Genomic DNA, 23,393 nt, shown 5'->3' with positions numbered 1-23,393 from the left:
ATATGGAAGGACAAAATGAAGAACATGAGAAGTAAACAGCTGGGTAAGAAGAGAGTACTAGATGGCTATCCAATCCCTCCTAGGACTTCTCTTCACCAAGTTAATCACCTCTAATAAACCTAAAGCATGGGTGATCTAAGGAACAGGGATTTAAAATTAAAATGAATCTACAAAAGGAAAACTTTTCAACAAGAACCGCGAACAACACAAGCACTAAGGAGAGGGTCAATCAACAATCACACTCATGGCCTCAGAGTGTTACAGACAAATGTGTCAAGTGTGGGTAATAAACAAAATGAGCTAAACATCTCAATGGAAAAAGCATTTAAACACAATCTCAGAGGTATAACTGAGAAGTATACAAAAAGACCTGAGGAGTGCAGTTATCGTAATTTTGCAAAATCAAGGCTATAACGGCCTATGAAAAGCTACCGAATGGAGGCAATGCCTGTAAAATGCAAGTAAGTACAGTGGAGAGCATTCACATGAGAATCCTATGATCACTTACCTAGAGCTAGAAGTACTTTCGAAATAAGTCCAACCACTGCATTTTACTGAGGAAGGAGCCTAGCCAGGCACAGAGGTGATGCAGTGACTTGTCTGTGGTCACGTTGCTGCTAAGTATCCGAGGTAGGATGTGAACCCAGATCCTCCTCCCTCCAAGTATCCTGTCCTACCCATTATACCACCGAGCTGGTGGTATAATCAATTATCATCAATTACTTACAACACAGGTAGAAACAGAAGAAACATCATGCCTTCCTACCCACAGGCAGGAAAAGAGGAGCTCCACGAGGAGAACAAAGCTACAGGGCTTGAGGGGCTGGGAGGGAGGACTCTGACATCTGCTTTACATAAAATGTGGCCAAAATGAATTCTTCACTTGGTGGCCGAACCTTCTGATGATGAGTTTTGTTTCCTCTTTCTGGTGGTTCCTCCTATTGGTTCTAATTCTTACTTACATCACCAATGTGAAAATACGTTTAATAGGAATGTATATGTAGAGCCTATATCACATTGTGTATCATCTTGGGGAGGGTGGTGGGGAGGGAAGGGAAGGGAAGAAAAATTTTAAACTCAAAAGCATATGGAAGTGATTGTTGATAAATCAAAATAAATTAAAAAGAAAAGTTGGTGCTAAAATGACAAACACAGTCCATGGTGAGGTCACACTCAAAAGGTTCAAGCGTGGCTGGTGCTCCATTGGTGAGGACTCCTCTGAGCATACAGAGTCACCTTTATTTCATTCTGAGGCACTGCACAAGGACTTTCGTAGCAACAAATAATTTGCACTTGGACAGGAAAACAACAAAAAGAATGTACATAATAACAATTGACATTTTAGAATGCTTTAAGGTCTACAAGTCTACAAACATTTAAGTGCTTACTCTGTGCCAGACCCTGGCACACAAAGTGGTGAGGATAGAAATATAAGCAAAGGGGCAGCGAGGTGGTGCAGTGGATAGAGGACTGGCCCTGAAGTCAGGAGGACCTGAGTTCAAATCCAGCCTCAGACCAAACACTTGACACTTACTAGCTGTGTGACCCTGGGCAAGTCACTTAACCCCAACTGCCTAAGCAAAAGAAAGAAAGAAAGAAAGAAAGAAAGAAAGAAAGAAAGAAAGAAAGAAAGAAAGAAAGAAAGAAAGAAAGAAGGAAAGAAGGAAAGAAAGAAAGAAGGAAAGAAAAAAAGAAAGAAAGAAAGGAAGGAAGAAATACAGTTCCCATCTCCAAGGAGCTTACATTCTAATGGGGAGAGGGCGAGACAACACCTAAAAGGGAGCTCAACAAGAAGGTGAAGTCCAGAGACAAGAACAGAGCTGGGAGAGGAGTGAAGGAGGGAACATGGCTGGCAGGCGCACCTTCTCAAAAATGGAGATTCTAGGAAGAACCCATCAATTAGAGGAGACAGCCACAGGGCAAAGGGTGAGATGGCTGCTAGAATTTGGTGAATTCAATAAACATTTCTTAGTCACCTACTATGTGCCAGGCACTGTGCTATGTTAGAGATAGAAATAAGAAAAGGGGGGGGCAGTTTCTGTGCTCAAGGAGCTTACAATCAAATGGGAGAAGTCAACACAAAAGGAAGCTAAAAAGGGGGGAAGGTGGAACAGCCCTCCCCTAGGAAGGAGGGAGACGGTGTTCCTTCTAGTGGAAACTAAGCAGAGCAGCTGATAGAAAATGGAGCTGCCTGCAAAGTGTTGAGGAGGAAAGTTGAAAGGGAAGAAATAATTGCTCTACCGTCCATCCTCAAATCAGGGGGTAAAGTCTGGAGAGTCAAAAGCAGAGACAGGAATAAAGAGCATTTGAGAAGCATCATACGAAGTTATAAGTGATATCTGCATCAATTTAGTCAGGAATTGCCATATAATATAATGCATATAATATAATGCATATAATGTACATAAGCTGCTTTGTAAAGCATGAAGTTGTATAAATATCAAATATTGTACAGACCAGAAAACTCATACTGGACAAAAATCTCATCAATTAAAAGAATGGAGGAGTTAAAATCCAGCCTCAGACACTTGACATTTACTAGCTGTGTGACCCTGGGCAAGTCACTTAACCCAGACTGCCTCACCAAAAAGCAAAAAAAAAAAAAAAAAAAAGAGAGAATGGAGGCATGATGGATGATGGATGATGCATTGTAAGTGGACCTGTAATTAGTACAAACATTCCAGAAAGCAATTTGGAATGCAACAAACAGCTAAAATGTCCACACCAAAACCAAGATTCTATTCCTGGAGATGTACTCTAGGTAAGTCACTGACCAAAATAAGAACAGCAGCATTTTGTGAACTGGAAACAAAGTGTGTTCATCAATTGAGGAATGGCTAAATATAGAGTGGCACATGAATGTAATCAAATATTACTGTGCCGTAAGAAACAATGTACATGGGAAATACAGAGAAGCAGGAACAAATGCAAACTTAAACAGACAGAGTCAAGAAAACAATACATACAATGACAATAAAGGAAAATGGAAAAACAACCACAAAACAGATAAAAATGAACATTGCAAAAGTACATAGAATAAGTTGTGTCTAACGCAAAGAGATGAGAAAACACCTAACTCATTCCTTTGCAGAGGCAGAGTCTACAAATACGAAACAAAAAAAAATTATTTCAGATTTTTTTCAACGTATTGATAGGCGTTGTTGAATTGTTATCTCATCTTCATCTTTTCCTTTTGTCCTTTTTAAAAAAAAATTCTTTGTAATAAGAGATAGTGAGAAGAGAGGAATACAGGTGAAAATCCAAGCAATGTAACCTAGGCATACCTATATAAAAAAGAATGATGGAAAAGCCCTTCAGATACTCAGTTCTCATCAGACACAGATTTAACAGTAGAGAGTAATTCTGAGAATTTAATAATATGGGGGGGAAGCTTCAGTCAGAATCATCATTAAATAAATATCTGAATGTCAAGGTGTCAAGGTGTCACTTGGGAGGCTGAGAGATAAAAAAGGCTTTCCCCTTTATTTCCCTATTCCCTGAAATATCCATTAACATTCATCAGATGCTAGCAGATTTGCTTAAGTCCCAGTGGGAAGCACACAGGTGTGAGATCTGAAATAACAGCTAAGCACTATGCTTTCTAAAAGACAGACAAAAAAAGGAACACTATTTTAAGTTTTTTTCTATTTCCTGACAATCTTTACATGATCAAGGCTCTTCACAATCTCTTCCCTCCTTTGGACACTCTTCAGATGATCAATGTCCTTCTTAAAGAGAGTGCCCAGAACTGAACACAATACCCCAGGTGAGGTCTGATGTGGGCAGAGAATAGTGGAACTATCATCTCCTTATTCCTGAAAGATCTACCTCTCAATACAGCCCCAGACTGCATTAGCTTTTTTGGTGCTACATCAAACTGCTGTTTCACATTAAGCTTGCTGTCCATTAACCCACCCCCCCCAGATCCTTTTCAGAACAGTTGTCTATCTATGACTGCTCCATCTTATATTTATGAAGTTGGTATTTTTTGTATCTAATTATAAGACTTTACATTTATCTTAACTGAAATTAATTTTATCAGTTTTAACCCAATACTTTGGCCTTTCAGATCCTTATACTCAGGGTAGTTATTCCTTTCCACTTTGTCATCTGCAAATCTGATGAATATATCTATATATCTAAATCATTAATAAAAATGTTAAACAGCACAGGACCTGCCACAAATCCCTGGGGTATTCCACTGAATCTCCTGACATGTTAACTTTGAATCATTAAAAACTACTCTGAATCCAACTATCCAACTAGATCTGAATCTAATTATGTTATTGTCTAATCCATATTTCTTCATAATTGCAACAAAAATAGTAGAGATACTTTATCAAAAGCATTGCTAAAATCTAGGTAAAATATGCCCACAGTACTTCCTCATTAACAGTTGAGATTAATGAGAATAATCAGAAAAACCAATAAAGGTACAAACATCATACAGAGTAGCATGATTTTTTAAAGAAGCTTGACTGATCTAAACTGAACACCAAGTAGAGAACAATGGATAGATAGAATGGATAAATGAATAAACACTGAAGTGTACCAAGCATTTTACTAAGAGCTGGGGATACCACCCATTCCCCCCCAAAAAAGCAAAGATAGCCTCTACCCTCAAGGAGCTTACATTCTAACGGTGGAGAAGGAGAATCTTGGCCAGAGAGTGGCACTTTGGCCACTATTGTGGTTGTTCAGTTGTGCGATTCCATGGATCCTACTGTCGGTGGGGTTTTCTTGGCAAAGATACTGGAGTGGTTTGCATTTCCTTCTTCAATGGATGAACACAAACAGAGGTTAAGTGACTTATCCATGGTCACATAGCTAAGTGAGTGCCTAAGACTGGATTTGAACTCTGATCTTCCTGACTCCAGGCCTAGCACTCTATTTACTGAGCCACCTAACTGCCTCAGAATGGGGCCATAGGGAATTAAGGATACGTGCCATCCAGGAACAATGGAAGAGTTAATCTGATTATTATTCACAGTTCTAGAACTAGGAAGGGAAAAGAGAGGGAGAAGGAAAAGGTACTCAGAGCAGGGATCAAAGCTACTGGAGAGGCTATGGAGGAAATGGTCAGAGAGTCATGAGTGAAGTGAAGCATGACTAAGATTTCATGAAAAGGACAATAGTGGTCCCAAAGAGGCAGTCACTAATCAAAAATGTATTGTCTAGGGCAGAAGTTCCTCCAGAACAAGAAGGCTACTGATAAGGCTATGGAGAAGATGTTAGGAAAATGCAAAGGGAAATCCCATGACACACGTAATTAGATACAGGAGGAATGCATCAGGAGGCACAGTCTCTGATTTTGAAGTGAAAGTCTTTAGGGAAGAACCTTAGGGAAAGCATTCTTGGCAGTGCTCAGCCAGTATAAAAGAAGTATAAAAAAAAAATCCCTGCCCACAGGTGGCAATTAAAACCTAGTTCATTTAATTAAGAACATTAGGAACACAAATAAAACAAAACCAAAAGGAAACACAAGTCAGTTAAGTACTAAGTGTTCTAACTAAAAGAGAGATCTAGCAGTGAAGGGCAACAATGGTTTAGAAAATAAACTTATTTGTAAAATCTTACAGAAGGCAATAGTGAAAGATTATTGATAATATCACTTTATAAGACAGTGGAGAGACAGAACATATTTATATATAGAATGATTGTCAGGAGACTCAACTAAGCAAAAGCATCTTAAGGGCACTGAAGGATAATACTAGACAGAGGGCAAATGCTTGTTAAAAAAAAAAAACAATAACATTTTTATAACGAGCGCTTTTGCAAAGACAGGGAGGCCATCCTTATCAAGATACTAACATCACAGTCTCCAGTGGGCTTCATGAGGAAGTGGAAAACCGCACTAAAGAAAATAAAAATGCAAAGAGCTGCTGGACTAGACGTCCTGGATCAAGGCAGCATTATTTGTGAGACAATGAGGGCTAGATTTTAAGATAGTAAGCAAGGGAAGGATACCAAAGGCTTGGGGGGGAAAATCTCAAATCTTGATGGGAAAAAAAAAAAAGTGACCAAAAAATGTGCCAACCCATATGTCTATTCTCCTGTGTCTATAAAAATTTTATGAGAATAATTTACTCAAAAGGAAACATGAAATCATAGATAGAAGGCTGGCAATGAAGTTAGGATAAGCAAGGTGCAGGGAAAACAGCTTTGATGTGGAGCCAGACGCTTAGGTCCAAATACTAGCCCTGCCACCTATTACCTATGATCTGAAGCAAATAATTTAGTTTCTCTGGACCTAAGTTTCCTTATTTAAAAAGTGACAGTTCCTTTCAGCTCTAAATCAAATAAGTTAAGTTGTGCTCTAACTTACAACACCTCTATGATTACAGAAAAGGAACTTAACCATGCAGTGCCCCAAGCAACTCTCTACAACAATAAGTTATAGATGATATGCCAATCTGTATCAATAGAGTTTCCTAAATAGGGATTTCCTTATAACAGTAACATGACAAGTCCAGATTAAAAAAAAAAAAAACATTACAAACATATAATGCAAACAAGACTCCTTGATGAAGTGAGGAAGAAAAAATAAGCAGGTCTCAAGCAGCCTGTCTTTAAAATCAAATAATTAGCCCCACCATGGTTATTATTTAAGAAAAATAAAAGCATGATTTACATCAGTAAAGCACTACTTTAGAGGCTCTCCTTCAACAAAGTACAGACCACCCATATGCCAATATCCTCTAAGACCACTTTTAAGGTAGAAAAGAAAGATTTATTCCACAGTCCTCTGATTAGCAACACAGAGAGCAGCATAAAAGAGAAACATATGCTCATCAAAGGACGTTGCTACCATCATGGAGAATGTACAGGACAGAATCCAAACACAAGACAGGATTCAGATAAATGGTAGTTTTCTAGATGCTCTTGTTTCCAGAAAACCTCGAGCTGATTGAATCAAGACCCAGAACAATGCAGAGGTTCCTAAATGGAATTCTTAACCCCTCAAAACAGATTGGGCCAAACATACAACACAAGAAATACCAGGTAGATTTTTTTAAAATTTAGCCTATTTTCCAGACTACAAAATACAGTTGGAGACAACTCCCAGAGCTGGTACAGCAGTCCCTATATGTTGGGCAGTACAAATGGCAATGAGCTTGACCGGGCAAAAGAGCAGGCTGGATTCTGTTTGGAAAACTGCACAGCAATTTTTAAAATAATTCCAAGCTTCTCCCGGAAATTGGGTTCATCTCTTTAACAACAATATTCTGGTGATGAATATGGTTGTGAACCAAAGAATGCCATGGTATCCACAGAATTAAAAGTTGAAGGTCACTGAAAGAAATGTGGACAAAAGCATGATGGGTGTGATTCACTACAATATATTACCAAAGAAGAAATGTGAGAAGCAACAAAAAATGTCATTGGATATATGATAAGGAAAAAAAAGTTAAGTCATGTGGCTAGAACAAGAGATAACCAATTGTCAGCTTATGGACTCAACAGGTCTCCATGCAATGTCAAAGGATCTAGAGTGAGTCTCCCAGCATGCTGCATGGTCCAACTATTACATAGATAGTTACACCAAATGAGAATGTGAGGATGCACTGCCATCTGCATCAATACAGGAAGAACTGACATTAGTGAGGCCACAGATCTATGAAAGTATTTGCTGCTCCATCATGAAAAATGAGCCCTTCAGATTACTAATTTTTAAAAGACTACAAAAAATGAAAACTATATGACCACTATCATTTCATTCCTCCCACATCTCCCCTACTGAAATAGAGGCCTTGAGCAAGACCCTTCTCTCTCTAAATATCAAGGTGTCTCCCCATGCCAATCCATTCTCCATTCACTCACTGAAGTGATTTTCCTAAAACACAGGTCCCAATCATGTCATCTCCCTACTCAGTAAATCTCAGTTAAGTAAACATAAAAAGCTCCATTTGGCATTCAAAGCTTTTCATATTCAGGCCCCCTCCTACGTTTCCAGTCTTCTCATACTTTACTTCCCAACACATGACCATCCTATGACCTTGGCCTCCTGACTGTTTCATGAAGAAGACACTCCCTCTCTCAGCTCCAGGCATTCTCTCTGGCTCTCCCCCTCACACCTGGAACCTTCTTCCTCCACTGCTCAGACTACTGAACTCTCTGGCTTCCCTTAAGTCCCATCTAAAATCCCAACTCCTACAGGAAGTCTTCCCCAACTCCTCTTAATTCTAATGCCATTCCTCAATTTTCATTTATCCTGTAAATAGCTTGTTTTGTATATATTTGTTTGCATGTGGCTCCCCTGGCTAGACTGTAAGTTCCTTGAGGGCAGGGACAGTTTTTTGCCTTTTTTTTTTTACACCCTAGCACTTAGCACAATGCATGGAACATAGCAGGCATGTAATAAATGTTTAGTGATTGAGTGATATCACAGATTCCCAGGCCTGGGTTTGACATCACAGGCTAACATTAATTCTCTGACGTAGTATCAAAATACTATTAAAATATTTTAAATTCATTTTATTTTTTAATGTTAATTCCAGAGAACTGGGCTCCTGTCTTCTTGACTGCTAGTTTAGCTTGAGTTAAAAAAACAATAATTACAAGGAAGTCAGTTATAAAAAGAAAAGTTATATATCATAAAATGTTTATAGCAGCACTTTTCACTTTTTATTCATACAACAATTACAGTTTTGTGCTAATTTTGCCTATAGGCAGCAAACTCCTGAGTGGTTGGAATCAGATTAAAATATAATTGTGAAATGTTTAACAAAATGAATAAAAATACAATAAAGCATAGATAATGTTAAATTTTGGTTTCCTAAGACAATGTGGGGCTTGCAGGGATCCGTTTCTATTTGAATTTGACACCACTGATCTAGTCTAACCCCTTCATTTTAATAAAGCAGTGAAACTGAGGCCCAAAGAAGATTATGAAAGACAGATGAAGATGAAGCACTTGGCAGGTACCAACACAGCCTACTCCAATACAAAGAAGCAGAATACAACATGGCAGGCATGTTTAGGGATCAGACAAGTACAGCTGAAAATGACAATATATGAAAAGAAGCAATGTAAAATGAGGATGAGAAGGCGGGCTGGAGGTAGACTTGAAAGGGCCTTAGATGACAGAATAAGAAATACGTACTATTCTACAGGCAATAGAAATCACTGAGGAATATTGCAAAGATTGGAAGGAGAAAGACCAATCAGGAGCAGATTACAATGATGACAGTCTCCAAAAAAAATGTATAATGGGAAAAGTTTAATTACGCAGTTAGTTGATTCCTTATAGTCCTCTTTGAAAATGACAGTGCTGGGGCAGCTAGGTGGCGCAGTGGATAGTGCACCGGCCCTGGATTCAGGAGGACATGAGTTCAAATCCGGCCTCAGACACATAACACTCACTAGCTGTGTGACCCTGGGCAAGTCACTTAACCCCACTGCCTAGCCAAAAAGAAAGAAAGAAAAGAAAATGACAGTGCTATGACATGTTTGAGATTAAATATTCAATAGTCTAAAATAAAGGGAACTAATATAAATATAAATGATCCTCCTTCATATAAAACCACCTTTCTGAAAGTCTTTTTCACGTACACTGGACACTCCCTTGCCCTCACAAAACAATTAAGTTTGTGTAATGAGATCTTTTAAGTGGTGACTAGATACACTAAAACGCTTACCCACAAAACCGAAAGACTTCTTTACATAGCTGCTAAAAAACAGGTTTGGCTTTCACAATTTTATTACCATGTATATCAACCAATTCTAGTTATACAGGACTCCCCAGGTCAAAGAAAATACAAGAGTTACTATTCTCTCATGGAAAACAAGTGACTGGTCTTTATTTACAAGGTGAATTTATCCTCTTAATTTCCAATCCTGTGAAATTAAAAACTCAGATTTGGGTTTGAGAATGCAAAGTTTTTTTTAATGCTACACAGACCAACTCTTTTTCAAAATGCCAACTAGTCAATCAATCAGCATTTATGAAGTACTTATTATGTACCAGGGCATTGGGGAATCAGAGAAATACCAAAACAAAACAAAACAAAGCCAAGAACCCTGTCCTCGAGGAACTTAACATTTTAAAGAGAGGAAGGGAGTGGAACATGTAAATAAGTACAATCAGGATCTACAGAGTAAGTGAATGGTAATCGTGGAGGGTAAGGCACTAGCAGAGGTGGGAGCTGGGAAAGACCTCATATAGAAGGTGGAATTTGAACTGAATCAGGAAAGCAAAGAAGCAGATATGAGAGGACAGAGAATTCCAGAACAAAGGGAGAATCAGTGAAAAAACAGAATTGGGAGATGGATTCACTGTTAAGTACAATGAATAGGCAGCTACGTGGCTCTACAGTGCATAGAGCACAGGGCCTGGAATCAGGAAGACTCATCTTCCTGAAATAAAATCCAGCCTCAGACACTTCCGAGCTGTGTGACCCTGGCCAAGTGATTTAATCCTGTTTGACTCATCTATGGAATGAGCTGGAAAAAGAAATGGCAAATCACTCTAGTATCTTTGCCAAGAACCAAAATGGGGTCACCAAGAGTTGGACATGACTGAAAAGAATGAACAACAATAGTAAATAGGGGACTTGTAGGTCATGTGATCAAGATGGAAGACTAGACATTTGATGATTTAGGACGGGGTGGGGAACCTTCGGTCTCCAGACCACATGTGGCCCTCTAGGTCCTCCAGCGCAGCCCTTTGACTAAATCCAAACTTCACAGAACAAATCCCCTTAGTAAAAGGATTTGTTCTGTAAAACTTGGACTCAGTCAAAAGTCTGCACCCAAGGACCTAGAGGGTCATATGTGGCTTCGAGGCTGCAGGTTCCCTACCCCTGATTTAAAACATCTGGGATCCAAAAGAAAGTTGTGGTGGGGAGGAGGGGGACAAACAAACCATGAACTGACTGCTGTAGTGGGCTTACTCAATATCCCTTCCTACCTCCTACTCTACCAGCAAGGCTGCACTTAGCCAACTCAAGCACCTGACACCCCACCCAACTCATAACAAAACCCATCTCCACACTCTGGTTCTACTACCCTCTCCCCCTTTTCCCTTTTTCAAGAAGATCTCACCTCCAGGCTGCAAAAGTTTGCTCCAGCCTTGATAGATCAACAGAAAGACAGACAGCACTACAGCAATATTCCAGAGGCAGAAACCTGCTTCCAGGGAAGGGGAGGTAGGACAGCAACAGAGGGAAATGGACAGGACACATGTCTGGCCTTGAAAAAAAGCTCAATACCTCCACACCACAATGTCCTCCTCCCAGGGCTGTGGAGACCCAAATTTCAGAAATCAACCTCATAGGACCAGGACTCCAGCTCTCTTAATTGGTGCTAGGCCAGAGAACTAAGAAACAGATGAAGTAGGATAGGACACTAGGACAGAACACAGTGTTTGTGCGTGAAGCAGGTAGGGGGTGAGGAGGGGCCACGTAGCACTCTTCTAAATCTGAGAAAAAGAGCTCATCAGCCAACTGGGGCCAGTTTTGTCTGCCCCCCCCCCCAAAAAAAAGTCATTTGATGCAGAGACATAGGCTGGTCAACCATAAATTGTATAGTAAGGGAGGAGGCTGAGACGCTTTTGAGATCCAGCCCCCAAGGAAATCACTATCAGATGGGAGACTCAGGGAATAAGAGAGGAAAATAAGGGAAAAAATAACCTGAAATTACTAGCATTAACAGAAGAAAGAAAAAGGGCCTCTAGATCTAGTAACTGAGTTCAGGCATCTATGAATAAACACTACAAAACAAAGGAAATGATCCAACACTTAATGAGCAGAGGATCCTGCAGAATTTGAGGAGCACTCAGAACCATAACATGCTATTCTCTATGTTCAGAAGAGATCTGGCAGCCATATTTCTTTCTGTTATCATTTCTCCTACTGATCTTTCTGTTTATGTTCAAGGTCTTTGAATTTTCTTCTTAAAATTATTGGTCCTTTCAATTATTTCCCTAATTATTTTCTTTATTGCTTACTTCCTGACTCCCCCCACCATCACTCAGATTGTAGTTTCCTCAGAGGCCGGATCTCAAAATATCTCAGTCTCTTCCCACCCTGGACAATTCATGGTTGACCAGCCTAAGACTTTGCCCCAAGTGACCCTGGGTGGTCAGAACCAGCTATATAGCCAGATGCTGTATTCTTCTCCTCAGTCTTAGTGGAGTTCTGCACAGCGCCCCCACCCCATATGCACAGTATCATGTCCTAGTGGCCTGTCCCACTCCCTCTGTTTCTCAATTCTCTGGATCAGCAGTAGAAGTTCTGAGTCTGTTATCCCCGGCACTAATAGTTCAGAGCTTTGCAGCACTGGTACTTCTGGGTTGACACCCTTGGCAGACTTTTGCTTCTGAAAGGCTGTGGCCAAACTGTCCATCAGGATCCTAGAAAATGTCCACAATGGGGTGCAGAGGTGGATTTTGATGTAAATCTGTGTCATAACCTTGGGTCTGCTCGTGTGGGAGGTGGGATAAGGATGCTAAGTGAGTTCAGGGTCAGTGAGCATTAGTTCTTGGGTTTGGGTTAATTTTTTAACTTCTTTTGGATTCCTTAATGATAGAGACAGCAGAAGTTGCTTTACTTTTACCACATAATTTCTGTTTGAAGAAATTTAAAAGTTTGAGAAGTTATGGGGATTGGGGAAAATCTCTAGTCTGTCATCTTGTTTTTCTTTTTTTTTCTTTTTTTTTAATTTTTTAATTTTTTTTTGCCATCTTGTTTTTTGCATGACCTAAAAACTAAAGTGGATCAGAAGAGAAATGAGGATTATGACAACAGATTCCATGGCCCACATGGCAAAAATAAGAGGCAAATAAGACAAATTAAAATCTGTAAAGGCCAAGTCTCACCAAAGAAACAAAGGAAAGAATAGATTGAGAATGCAAGTATCTAAAAGTGAAAGACAAACCTAGAAGAAAAAAAAATTAAAGAAAATATGCTCACTATGCAAGCAAAACAAACTAATCTCAAAGACAGAATGTATAAAGACAAACTAAAAAAAACAAAAAAAACAAAAAAAAAAAAAAAAACTCTTACACCATGGTACAGGAAATAAAAGGAGAGAACTGCCCATAACTCCTGAAACCAGAAAATTAAATACTGATTAAAAGAACTCCTAGATCACCTCTGGGGGGAAAAAAAAACCCAACAAGGCTGTAAACTCCAAAACACATAGTGATTAAATTTAATCATTCAATTCAAAAATAAGTTCTGTGAACAATCAGGAGAAAACCCTTCAAATACAAAGGAAAGGAAATTCAACTAACACAAAGCTATTATGTACCCAGCACATAGCATATGAGGGAATGAAAGGGTGTGTTCCAAAGACCACTGGAGTTCAGGACACAGCCCAAAGTGATTTATTCTGAAAACCTGAGCTTAACCACAAATGAAAAAAAGATGAACAGTTAATAATAGAGGCACTTGAAAAATTCTTAGAAAGAAAACCAGACCTGAAGAGATTATTTGTTTAACACCCCAGACACCAGATATGCAGGAGAGGTGAATGAACGCAACAAGCAAAAATAGCAGCAGAGAGTAAGAGATTCCTTGGGGGGGAGAGGGGAAGGGGTGTATTTATAAGTTTACTAAAATAGTGACTTTCATTTGAAAATTTCTGGCTATCACTTATAAAAATTACAAAAATGTATAGGGTGGTTTAAAGATAAAACTTCAATACATTATTATGAGTCAACCTTCAGTTATTCACTGTATGTCTGAAACCTCAGAATGTGGTTAATTTTAATTTATAAGGATAAATGAAACGTAACTGTCAAGAGAAACATGAGAAAACTAAGAACATTCAAAACTAAGTCATGGTTAGTAAAATTTTGCTATTGAAGTAAAAACTCTCATGCATAAAATTTAATTTTGTTTTGAGTTGTGATTACATGGATGATTATCTGAATTGTCATTGAGCCAACAGTCTACCAGGCAAGGAAAAAATGACACGTGCTACAGTCTTAAAACTGCTACAGATGGATAGCTGTTTCTGGGAAAAGTTGAAGGGATGACCTTGGCATGGCCTAAGGCAGTATCCTCTTGACTCCGTTTCCCCATTGTGCTATTTCCTTTCTGAACAGGTAATTTCCCCACCTGGTTAGTACTGAGCCTGGTTTTTAATACCCTGTGAATAATGTGGAGCTTTACTACTCAACTGGTTATAGATATGACATGTGCCTGGAATTAAACACAGCTAAGGGATTTTTTCCCCTGTTATGGTATATGTCAGGTCAGCCTGTGCCCTTAAGGGGACAAGTCTTGATATTGCTATAACTATGTCCCTTCCCTTTTCTTTTCATATTAAATTTCTAAAAACAACAGGTGAGCACTGAAGTTTTGCAAGTACAATACTAAATCAATTAATTAGTAGATTGACATTTAACATTTGGCAATTCATATCTCTGAGTTATTATAATAGGATGTAAGTATTAACAATCTTACAATTTTGATTTTTATTTGTGGTCAAATTATAAAATAGACATGATGCTCTCATAAGGGGGGATTAGATGAAGTAAAAAGACAAAAATGTAATGTAAAAGTTTTCTAATTAAATGGAATACATTTTGAGAAAGCAATAGGATTATACTGTTTTCTCTAAAAACGAGGATATATAAATACGTATATTATTGACTTCCAAATGTAACTAATATGGAAATTCTGGCTTTGATTGTTGTTCTTGTTGATGTTTTAATAGTAAATTCTCAAAACTGAACTAATGATTTTACATATAAAATTGCAGGGCACTTAGGTGGCACAGTGGATAGAGCCCCAGACCAGGAGTCAGGAAGACGTGAGTTAAAATCTTGCCTCAGACACTAGCTGTGTGACCCCGGGCAAGTCACTTGGCCTTGTTTACCTGAGTTTGCTCATCTGTAAAAATGAGCTGGAGAAAGAAATGGCCGGGGGGGCATGTGGAGCCAAGATGGCGGAGGGAAAGCAGTGACTGTCTTGAGCTCTCTCCCAAAGCCCTCCAAATACCTATAAAAAATGGCTCTAAACAAATTCTAAAGCAGCAGAACCCACAAAAAGACAGAGTGAAACAAATTTACAGCCAAAGACAGCCTGGATGGTTGATCCGAAAGGTATATCGTGCCAGACAAGGAGAGGAGCGCAGTTCGGCATGGGAACGCAGGCCGCAGCGACCCTGGAGCAGGCCTCAGAAGACTGAATCCCAGGCAGCTGTGGCGGTTTCCAGACTTCTCAACCCCTGAACGCCAAAGACAACTCAGAAGGTCAGTGAGAAAAGTCTGACTGCGGTGAAAAAGGAGCTAGGTCTCAGTCGCAAGTCTTGAGCGCGGCCCGGAGCCGCAGCTTTTTCCTGAGCTTCCAGCCCACAGACTGAGGGGGAATCAAATGGCTGATCAGAGGGGGACTGCAGAGATCTCTCTGCCAGAGCTGAGGCAGGAATCTCTTGCTTTACCAGTGCTTGGATCTGGGTCACAGTTCTGAGGGGCTGTCCTAGGGTGAGAAGGAACGCTGGTACGGTGGAGCTTGTTGTGGTGGTGGAGAGAAAACACCTTGCCCCTTATCATAGCACCTTGGAAGAACTGAAAATTTACAGGTCCCTAGAATTACCTCTGAAAACAGTTGTACAAACCCTCAAAGCTTGGGACAGTACATTCTTCACATTGGAAGCAGACTCTTACCTTAACAAAGAGTTTAAAACTCAAGTAATTAGCCGAGATCATGAGTAAGCTGCACATAAAAAGTCAGACTATATTATCTTACTTTGGTGACAAAGAAGATCAAAATATACAACCGGAAGAAGACAACAAAGTCATGGCTCCTACATCCAAAGCCTCCAAGAAAAATATGAATCAGTCCCAGGCCTTGGAAAAGCTCAAAAGGGATTTTGAGAAGCAAGTAAGAGAAGTAGAGGAAAAATTGGGAAGAGAAATGAGAGTAATGCAAGAAAATCATTAAAAACAAGTCAACAGCTTGTTAAAGGAGACCCAAAAAAATACTGAAGAAAATAACACCTTAAAAAATAGCCTAACCCAAATGACAAAAGAGGTCCAAAAAGCCAATGAGAAGAATGCCCTAAAAAACAAAATTGGCCAAATGGAAAAGGAAGTCCAAAAGATTACTGAAGAAGATACTTCCTTAAAAATTAGAATAGAGCAATTGGAAGCTAGTGACTTTATGAGAAATCAAGACACTGTAAAACAAATCCAAAAGAATGAAAAATTAGAAAACAATGTGAAATATCTCATTGGGAAAACAACTGACCTGGAAAATAGATCCAGGAGAGAGAATTTAAAAATTATTGGACTATCTGAAAGCCATGATCAAAAGAAGAGCCTAGACATCATCTTTCAAGAAGTTATCCAGGAAAACTCCCCTGATATTTTAGAACCAGAGGGCAAAATAGAAATTGAAAGAAGCCACCAATCTCCTCCTGAAAGAGACCCCCAAAGGAAAACTCCTAGGAATATTGTAGCCAAATTCCAGAGTTCCCAGGTCAAGGAAAAAATGTTACAAGCAGCCAGAAAAAAACAATTCAAGTATTATGGAAACACAATCAGGATAACACAAGATTTAGCTGCTTCTACATTAAGGGACCGCAGGGCATGGAATATAATATTCCGGAGAGCAAAGGAGATAGGATTACAACCAAGAATCACCTACCCAGCAAAACTGAGTATAATCCTTCAGGGTAAAAAATGGTCCTTCAGTGAAATAGAGGACTTTCAAGCATTCTTAATGAAAAGACCAGAGCTGAATAGAAAATTTGACTTTCAAATACAAGACTCGAGTGGAACATGAAGAGGTAAACAGGAAAGAGAAAATCATAAGAGACTTATTAAGGTTGAATTGTTTATATTCCTGCATGGAAAGATGATATTTGCAACTCATGAGACCTTTGTCAGTATTAGGGTAGTTGGAGGGAAAAAATTATATGTACGTATATATAGATATAGATAGACAGAGGGCACAGGGTGAGTTGAAGATGAAGGGGTCATATCTGGAGAATAAAATTAAGGAGTGAGAGAGGAATATACTAGGAGAAAGGGAGAGGTAGAACGGGGTAAATTATCCCACACACACACAAAAAAAAAAAAAACAGAAAAGAAAAGGCTCTTACAGTGGAGGGGAATGGGGGAAGGTGAGAGGGAATAAGTGAATCTTATTCTCATAGGATTTGACTTAAGAAGGAATAACATACACACTCAATTGGGTGTGGAAATTTGTCTTACCCTACAGGAAAATGGGGGAAGGGGATGGAAGGGGACAAGAGAGCAGGGTGATGATAGAGAGGAGGGAAGACTGAGAAAGGCAGTAATCAGAAGCAAATACTTCTGAGGAGAGTCAGGGTCAAAAGAAAGAATAGAATAAATGGGTGGACGGGATAGGATTAAGGGAAATAGAGTTAGTTTTTCACAGCATGTCTACTATGGAAGTGTTTTGCATAACTACACATATATAACCTATATTTAGCTGCTTGCCTTATCAATGAGGGTGGGTAGGGAGGGAAGAAGGGAGAAAATTTGGAACCCAAAGTTTTAAAAACACATATTTTAAAAAAATGTTTTCACATGCAACTGGGAAATAAGAAATACAGGAAATGGGGTACAGAAATCTATCCTGCCCTGCAGGAAAATAGAAGGGGAAGGGGATAAGAGAAAGGGGGAAGAGATAGAAGGGAAGGCAGACTAGGGGAAGGGGTATTCAGAATGCATGCCATCTTGGGGTGGGGGGAGGGGTGAGATGGGGTGAAAATTTGGAACTCAAAATCTTGTGGAAGTAAATGTTGAAAACAAAAAAAATTTTTTTAAATTAAAAATAATAAAAAGAAAAAAAAAGAAAATAAAAAAAAAGAAAGAAATGGTGAACCACTCCAGTATCTTTGCCAAGAAAACCCCCAATTGGGTCATGAAGACACTACTAAAACAACTGAACAACAATATAAAATTGCATTGATAGTTGTTAAGAAAGTGGAATTATTTTCTCATTTTCAAAGCTTCTGTCTGATAATTTTAAAGAACAGAAAGGTTTATTTTGCAAGTTAGGCTCTCATAATTTTTTTAAAAAATTCTTACACCAGGTACAGGGCTTAGTAAAGATAAAAACAGTAAGTTGTATATGAAAACTGAAATTCTCTAAAGTCTCAGGTTCCTAATGGCTTCCTAATTTAATGTTCTTCTTATAGCTCTTATGGTTCTTAATAGGATCAGAACCATAAAGCTTGAACTGGTTTTCACTACATGAACAAGTTATTGGAAAATCAAACTCAAGAGGCTGTATTAAATTGTATTAAGTCTTGTTACTAGCAGATTTTAGCAAAATTACCTAGGAATATCTATGATTTGGAATTAGAGAAGCAGAGGCCCCTTCGGAGCTCTCCAACGATGAAACCTACTCCAGAATGTCCAAGAGAAAATATTTCCAGGGACCAGATGACTACATGGGACATCTGGGATTCAAGATGTGCTGATTAAATGGACATCAGGAGTGAGTTACTAGGATACAAAACTTGATGTTAATGATTATCACTGAAGTATTGATTTGACTTTTTGTTTCACAGTGTTTCTGTTTGCTGAGTTTTCTTGATTACCTTAGTGACATGTAAATCTCCCCTCTCAAAATTAATCTATTGTGAACCCTCTAAATATTTCAATCTGTAGCCTTAGTTTATCTACAGGGTCTATTTAACAAGATTTGTATATCATCATTACTGTTCTTAGACTCTGTGTTAGCTGGAGTACTAAGCTATGTAAGAGGATGATTCCCAGTGGTCTTTTCTTGGTATATAATGTTGATAGTAAGCATAAGCACATTAAAAACCTTATAAATTTGGTTTATAGATAAGTGATCCATAGGGAACAATGAATCAAAGTGGGGAATTGAAGGAATTGTGTGAATTGGATGAACCATACTGATTCCATCCTGTGACTCAATTCTTCCCCATGAATCAAAGTAGGGAATTGAAGAATTGTGGGAACTGAGTGAACCATACTGATTCTATCTTGTAACTCAATTCTGGAGATAGCTCACTTCCCTTTCCAGTCAGATTCGAAGATTAACGCAAGGCATTTTTTCACAATTATACATCTCAAGCAACCTTATGTGAAACCTTATGTCTTATGTGAAAACTGGTCTTGTACTGGTCAATTAGTTACTGTTTCCATGTTCCTTTTTTTCCTTAAACATTTTAATTCATAATTTATTTATTTATTTTTAGCATTCTTTTCTTTTTAAATTAAGTTCTAGATTCTCTCCCTCCATTCCATAACCACTGAAAATGCAAGCAATATGATATCAATTATACATGTGAAATCATGGAAGACATATTTCTGTATCACCATATTTCAGGGGAAAAAAGCAAGAAAATAACATGAGAAAATTATACTTTGATTTTCACTCAGAATTCATCAGTTCTCTCTCTAGAGATGGATAGTGTTTTTCATCATGAGTCTTTTGGAATTATCTTGTATCATTACATTGATCAGAGTAGTCAAATCTTTCACAGTTGATCACCATTACAACATTGGTCTATACACAATGATATCCCAATTTTTCTCACTTCACTTTGCATCAGGTCATGCAGGTCTTGCCATATTTTTCTGAAACTACCCCCCTCATCATTTCTTATAGCACAATAGTACTCCATCATATCATATGCCACAACTTGTTCAGCTACTCCCCAACTGATGGGTATTCCCCCCCAATTTCCAACTCTTTGTCATCAAAAGAAGACCTGCTATAAATATTTATGTACATATAGGTACTTATCCTTTTTCTTTGATCTCTTTGGGATACAGACCTAGCAACAGTATTTATTGCTGGGTAATCACAGTTTTGTAGCCATTTGAGCATAGTTCCAAACTGTTCTCCAGAATGGTTGGATCAGTTCACTATTCCACCAGCAGTTCATCAGCACACCTATTTTTTCCTCATCCATCTCCTCCAATATCTGTCATTTCTGATGGGTATGGGGTGGTATGATCATAGGAGAGGTAGAGTCACCGCTCTCCTGGCCTGTGCTCTGGTCTTTACCCGGGAAGGGCCCCTGTTTCCCTGCAGCAACAAGAATTCCTTTGTGTTGGAACTGTGACCAGAGCTCCTGCTCCCTTGTGACTGACCACCACAGCTCCTCTCTGCCCTGAAACTGTGACCTAGAACTGCACATGGGCAACAGAATTTCTAATCAGCTTCAGCTATACCCAGCACCAGCAAAGGGACTCCTATAATCTCTTTCTGACCAGTTGTCTGACCCCCTTACTACCTCTGGGCCAAGAGCTTCCAAAGCTGCTGCTGCAGTGACCGCTGCTGTCTGGACAGGCTCCAACCCGGTGTCACGGACTTCTCCTGCCGATAGCTCAAATTTTCTTAGGCCTGAAAAGTGTCACACTCAGATCTTTTGTTGGCTCTACCATCCCAAAATTTAATTTGAGGTGTTATTTTGAAGTTGTTTGGAGGGAAAATCTAGGAGAGTTCAGCTGGGTGGCTGCTCCTAATCCACCATCCTGACTCCTCTTCCATGTTCTTTTGAGTCAATACAGACACCAAGTGGAGCAGGACAGCTCTTTTTCTGATTTCAGAGAATTGTACCTGTTTGCTCTCCCTCTCCCAACCTTAAAAGTCCCTAATCATTCCTCCCATTAGAAATCAGAATACTTAACCTTATATCGTGGTTTGCATACTGTTAATTGTTTTCTTTTAATGCACAAACATCTATCTTCCCCTGCATTCGGGGTCCAGTGCCAATATGAAGAGGCCTGGTCCCAATTTGTTATGCAGTTGGTATGTGCTGCTTATCAAATTGATATGCTAGGAAGTTTGTACTTGTGTTTCCTCAGTTATTTCAGATTTCACTCATCACAGAAAAGAAGGCCATGGGAGGTTTGAAAGAATACAAGAAGATTAAGAAGAACAACTGCTTTGGAAAATACAATAACAAACTGAGTTTAGAAAGGCAAAGAATGATGGCCTTGCTGTAGTGAGAGATTAGATAACAGAAATTTGTAGTGGACACAATCAGATCATGATTTCCTCTACCTCAGTCCCTCAGGAAGTAAATAGGAATGAAAGAAGTAGAAGACGGTGGCAAATTCAGAAGCAGGGCCAGGAACAGAACATTAAACATATAAGATCATTTTTGTGTGTAGTGAGTAGACTAAGGAATTGAAAGTTTAGGTATTTGTGGGAGCACCAATATGTAATCTTGAAGTCTCTTAGTATGAGAACAGGTGTTGAGAAGAGAAAGAATGAGAAGTAGGCAAAACTGGGGAAAGAAGGAAAATGTCCTTGGGAGTCAGTAGGGAATGGACCAAGGAGGATGGATCTAGACTGAGTGATTGATTTGAATAATGAATACACAAAGGAGGAGAGACTGCTAAGTAATGGTAGTACAAGGAGAGTCTGGAAAGTCAGGAAGCAAGGAATATTTTGACTGCATATCACTGTGGTACCTAACAAAAATGGAGTATTATTATTATTACAGAGAAAATATAGGCAAAAATTCCAATAACTAGTGAGAAATTATGTGTACTTTAATCCCTGCAGGTTTTTTGAGGTTGTTGTGGAATGACAGAAAAAAAATTAAGTACCCATTTTAACATCACTGATTATTCTCATATTACATATTTTTAACAGAACAGAAAAAGCAACATTCAAGGGAAATGCATCACAGTAACTTATTTATTAAGCAAGTAAATTTTGTCAGATTGCCTGGCAAACAAATTGTTAAAAAAGTAAAAGAAAATTGCTGCATGGTCTAATTTTTCCCCTTATTGTTTCAGCATTTTCTTTGTTTTGAAGAGTTGCTTACTACTGCAAAGTAAATTATCTGCCTCCCTCAAATACAACACACAGTTTGCAAAGATCAGTATTATTCTTTAAAAAAAAACAAATCCTGCCACTATTAAGGAAAGCAAAATGAAAACACTTTTAGACAATACGTCCTCTTCAAATTCTCAGTATCTCATATACTTTTTGCTCCTCTCCAAACACTAATGTTGTAAAAAGGATTATCTCCTTTGCTCTATTGTAACTTATTATTTATGAGTTAAGTTTAGGGCTATCTATGTACAGTTTTATTCTCCATCTTAAAACATTCCTTTAATAATTTTTAATGTCTGAAAAATTATTTATGATAAATATCATTCCCTTGGTCAATATATATAAAAAGAGTATTGGTAGCAAATGGATTTCTGACATATCAAATTTTCTTGGCTAACTAGGGTCAGAATTAGTATACAAAATTATTATTCCTCCACTAATATTCTCTCATTTACTTCAAAAATTAAAAACAATTGGTATATTTCCAGACAGATGGCAACTGTGCTTGGCACATGGTGAGGACCCAACACCTTTCATTCATTCATTCATTCATTCATTCATTCATTTTATCTCTTTGTATTCCTCAATACCCCAACCCTCCAAAATACCTAAAACAGTACCTTCAACATAGTAGACACACAATATATTTCTGAATGAATTAATCAAATGCCAGAAAACTCCAATGGAGCTCTTCCATTTCATTGAAAGTAGAAAAAATTTACCTGCAACTGTGAGCTTGGCTGTTCTGCTTACAATGGTTCCAAGGCTTTCCACAGTGGCCACACATTGATAATATCCTTCATCAGGCTTATTGTGTTTGGAATGCACAACACTGTTAATTAACAAAGATCCATCAGACAGGAGCTGACGCCGATCATCTGACACCAAGTTCAAAAAAGTTCCATCTTTTTTCCATTCAATTTTTGGGGAAGGTTCTGAATATGCTGAGCAGTTTAGAATAACAGAAGATCCTCGAACTGAAAGGGTATCCACTGGTTCCATGACAAAATAAAAGGGAGTAAACGTTCTCACACTGGCCCCTGTGTAAACAGAAATGGGGAGAGAGAAAAAGTTCAGAAATTTTCATCTAATTTCTGTAAGGGGTTATAAAGTCAATTAACTACATACTTTTAAAATTTTTCCACTAGACTAAAAAACATATTTAAAAGTCACATAAAACATACAATACAGAAAAGTGCAGTTTCCCTACGTTCAAGAAGTGGGATCAAATATAAACTGCTGTGGGTGGCATTTAAAACTCTTTCAAGTCTGTTTACAAACACTCTCCTCCATGGGTTCTGTGGCCCAGCCATTCAGGTCCTACTTGCTGTAAGCATGCACACGTGGCCTACCATCTCTGTGCCTCAGCACTGACTGTCTCTTGTGCCTAGCATGCTCCATCTCCTCACCACCTTTTGAGACCCTTGGTTTCCTTGAAGACTAAGTTCAAAGGATACCTTCTCTCTGATAACTCTTCTAGTCCAGCCAGTTGCTAGCATCTTACCCTCTAAGGTTACTTTCAACTAGGACATATATATCTGTTCTCAGAGCCAACCCAGCTCAGCAACTTGCTGAACTCAGTGCAGAAGGACAGTGATCAGACTTTGCCCTGGATCACAAAACTTTGGGAGCACTGAAGCA

At 38.7% G+C, this 23,393-nt stretch overlaps 1 protein-coding gene across 1 annotated transcript in view; it reads right to left on the bottom strand.

Moving 5' to 3' along the window:
* NEO1 (neogenin 1) overlaps positions 1-23,393 on the bottom strand; it is a 292,148-nt gene that overhangs the window by 191,099 nt on the left and 77,656 nt on the right. The window contains exon 5 of the mRNA XM_027847412.1: positions 22,475-22,792. Coding sequence (XP_027703213.1) covers positions 22,475-22,792 — 318 coding nt within the window. The remainder of the gene's footprint in view (positions 1-22,474; positions 22,793-23,393) is intronic.

The sequence above is a fragment of the Vombatus ursinus genome, unplaced genomic scaffold, assembly GCF_900497805.2.
Source record: "Vombatus ursinus unplaced genomic scaffold, bare-nosed wombat genome assembly UNPS02015404.1, whole genome shotgun sequence".
NCBI classification, from domain to species: Eukaryota; Metazoa; Chordata; class Mammalia; order Diprotodontia; family Vombatidae; genus Vombatus; species Vombatus ursinus.
This window is presented reverse-complemented; position numbering and strand designations above follow the sequence as displayed.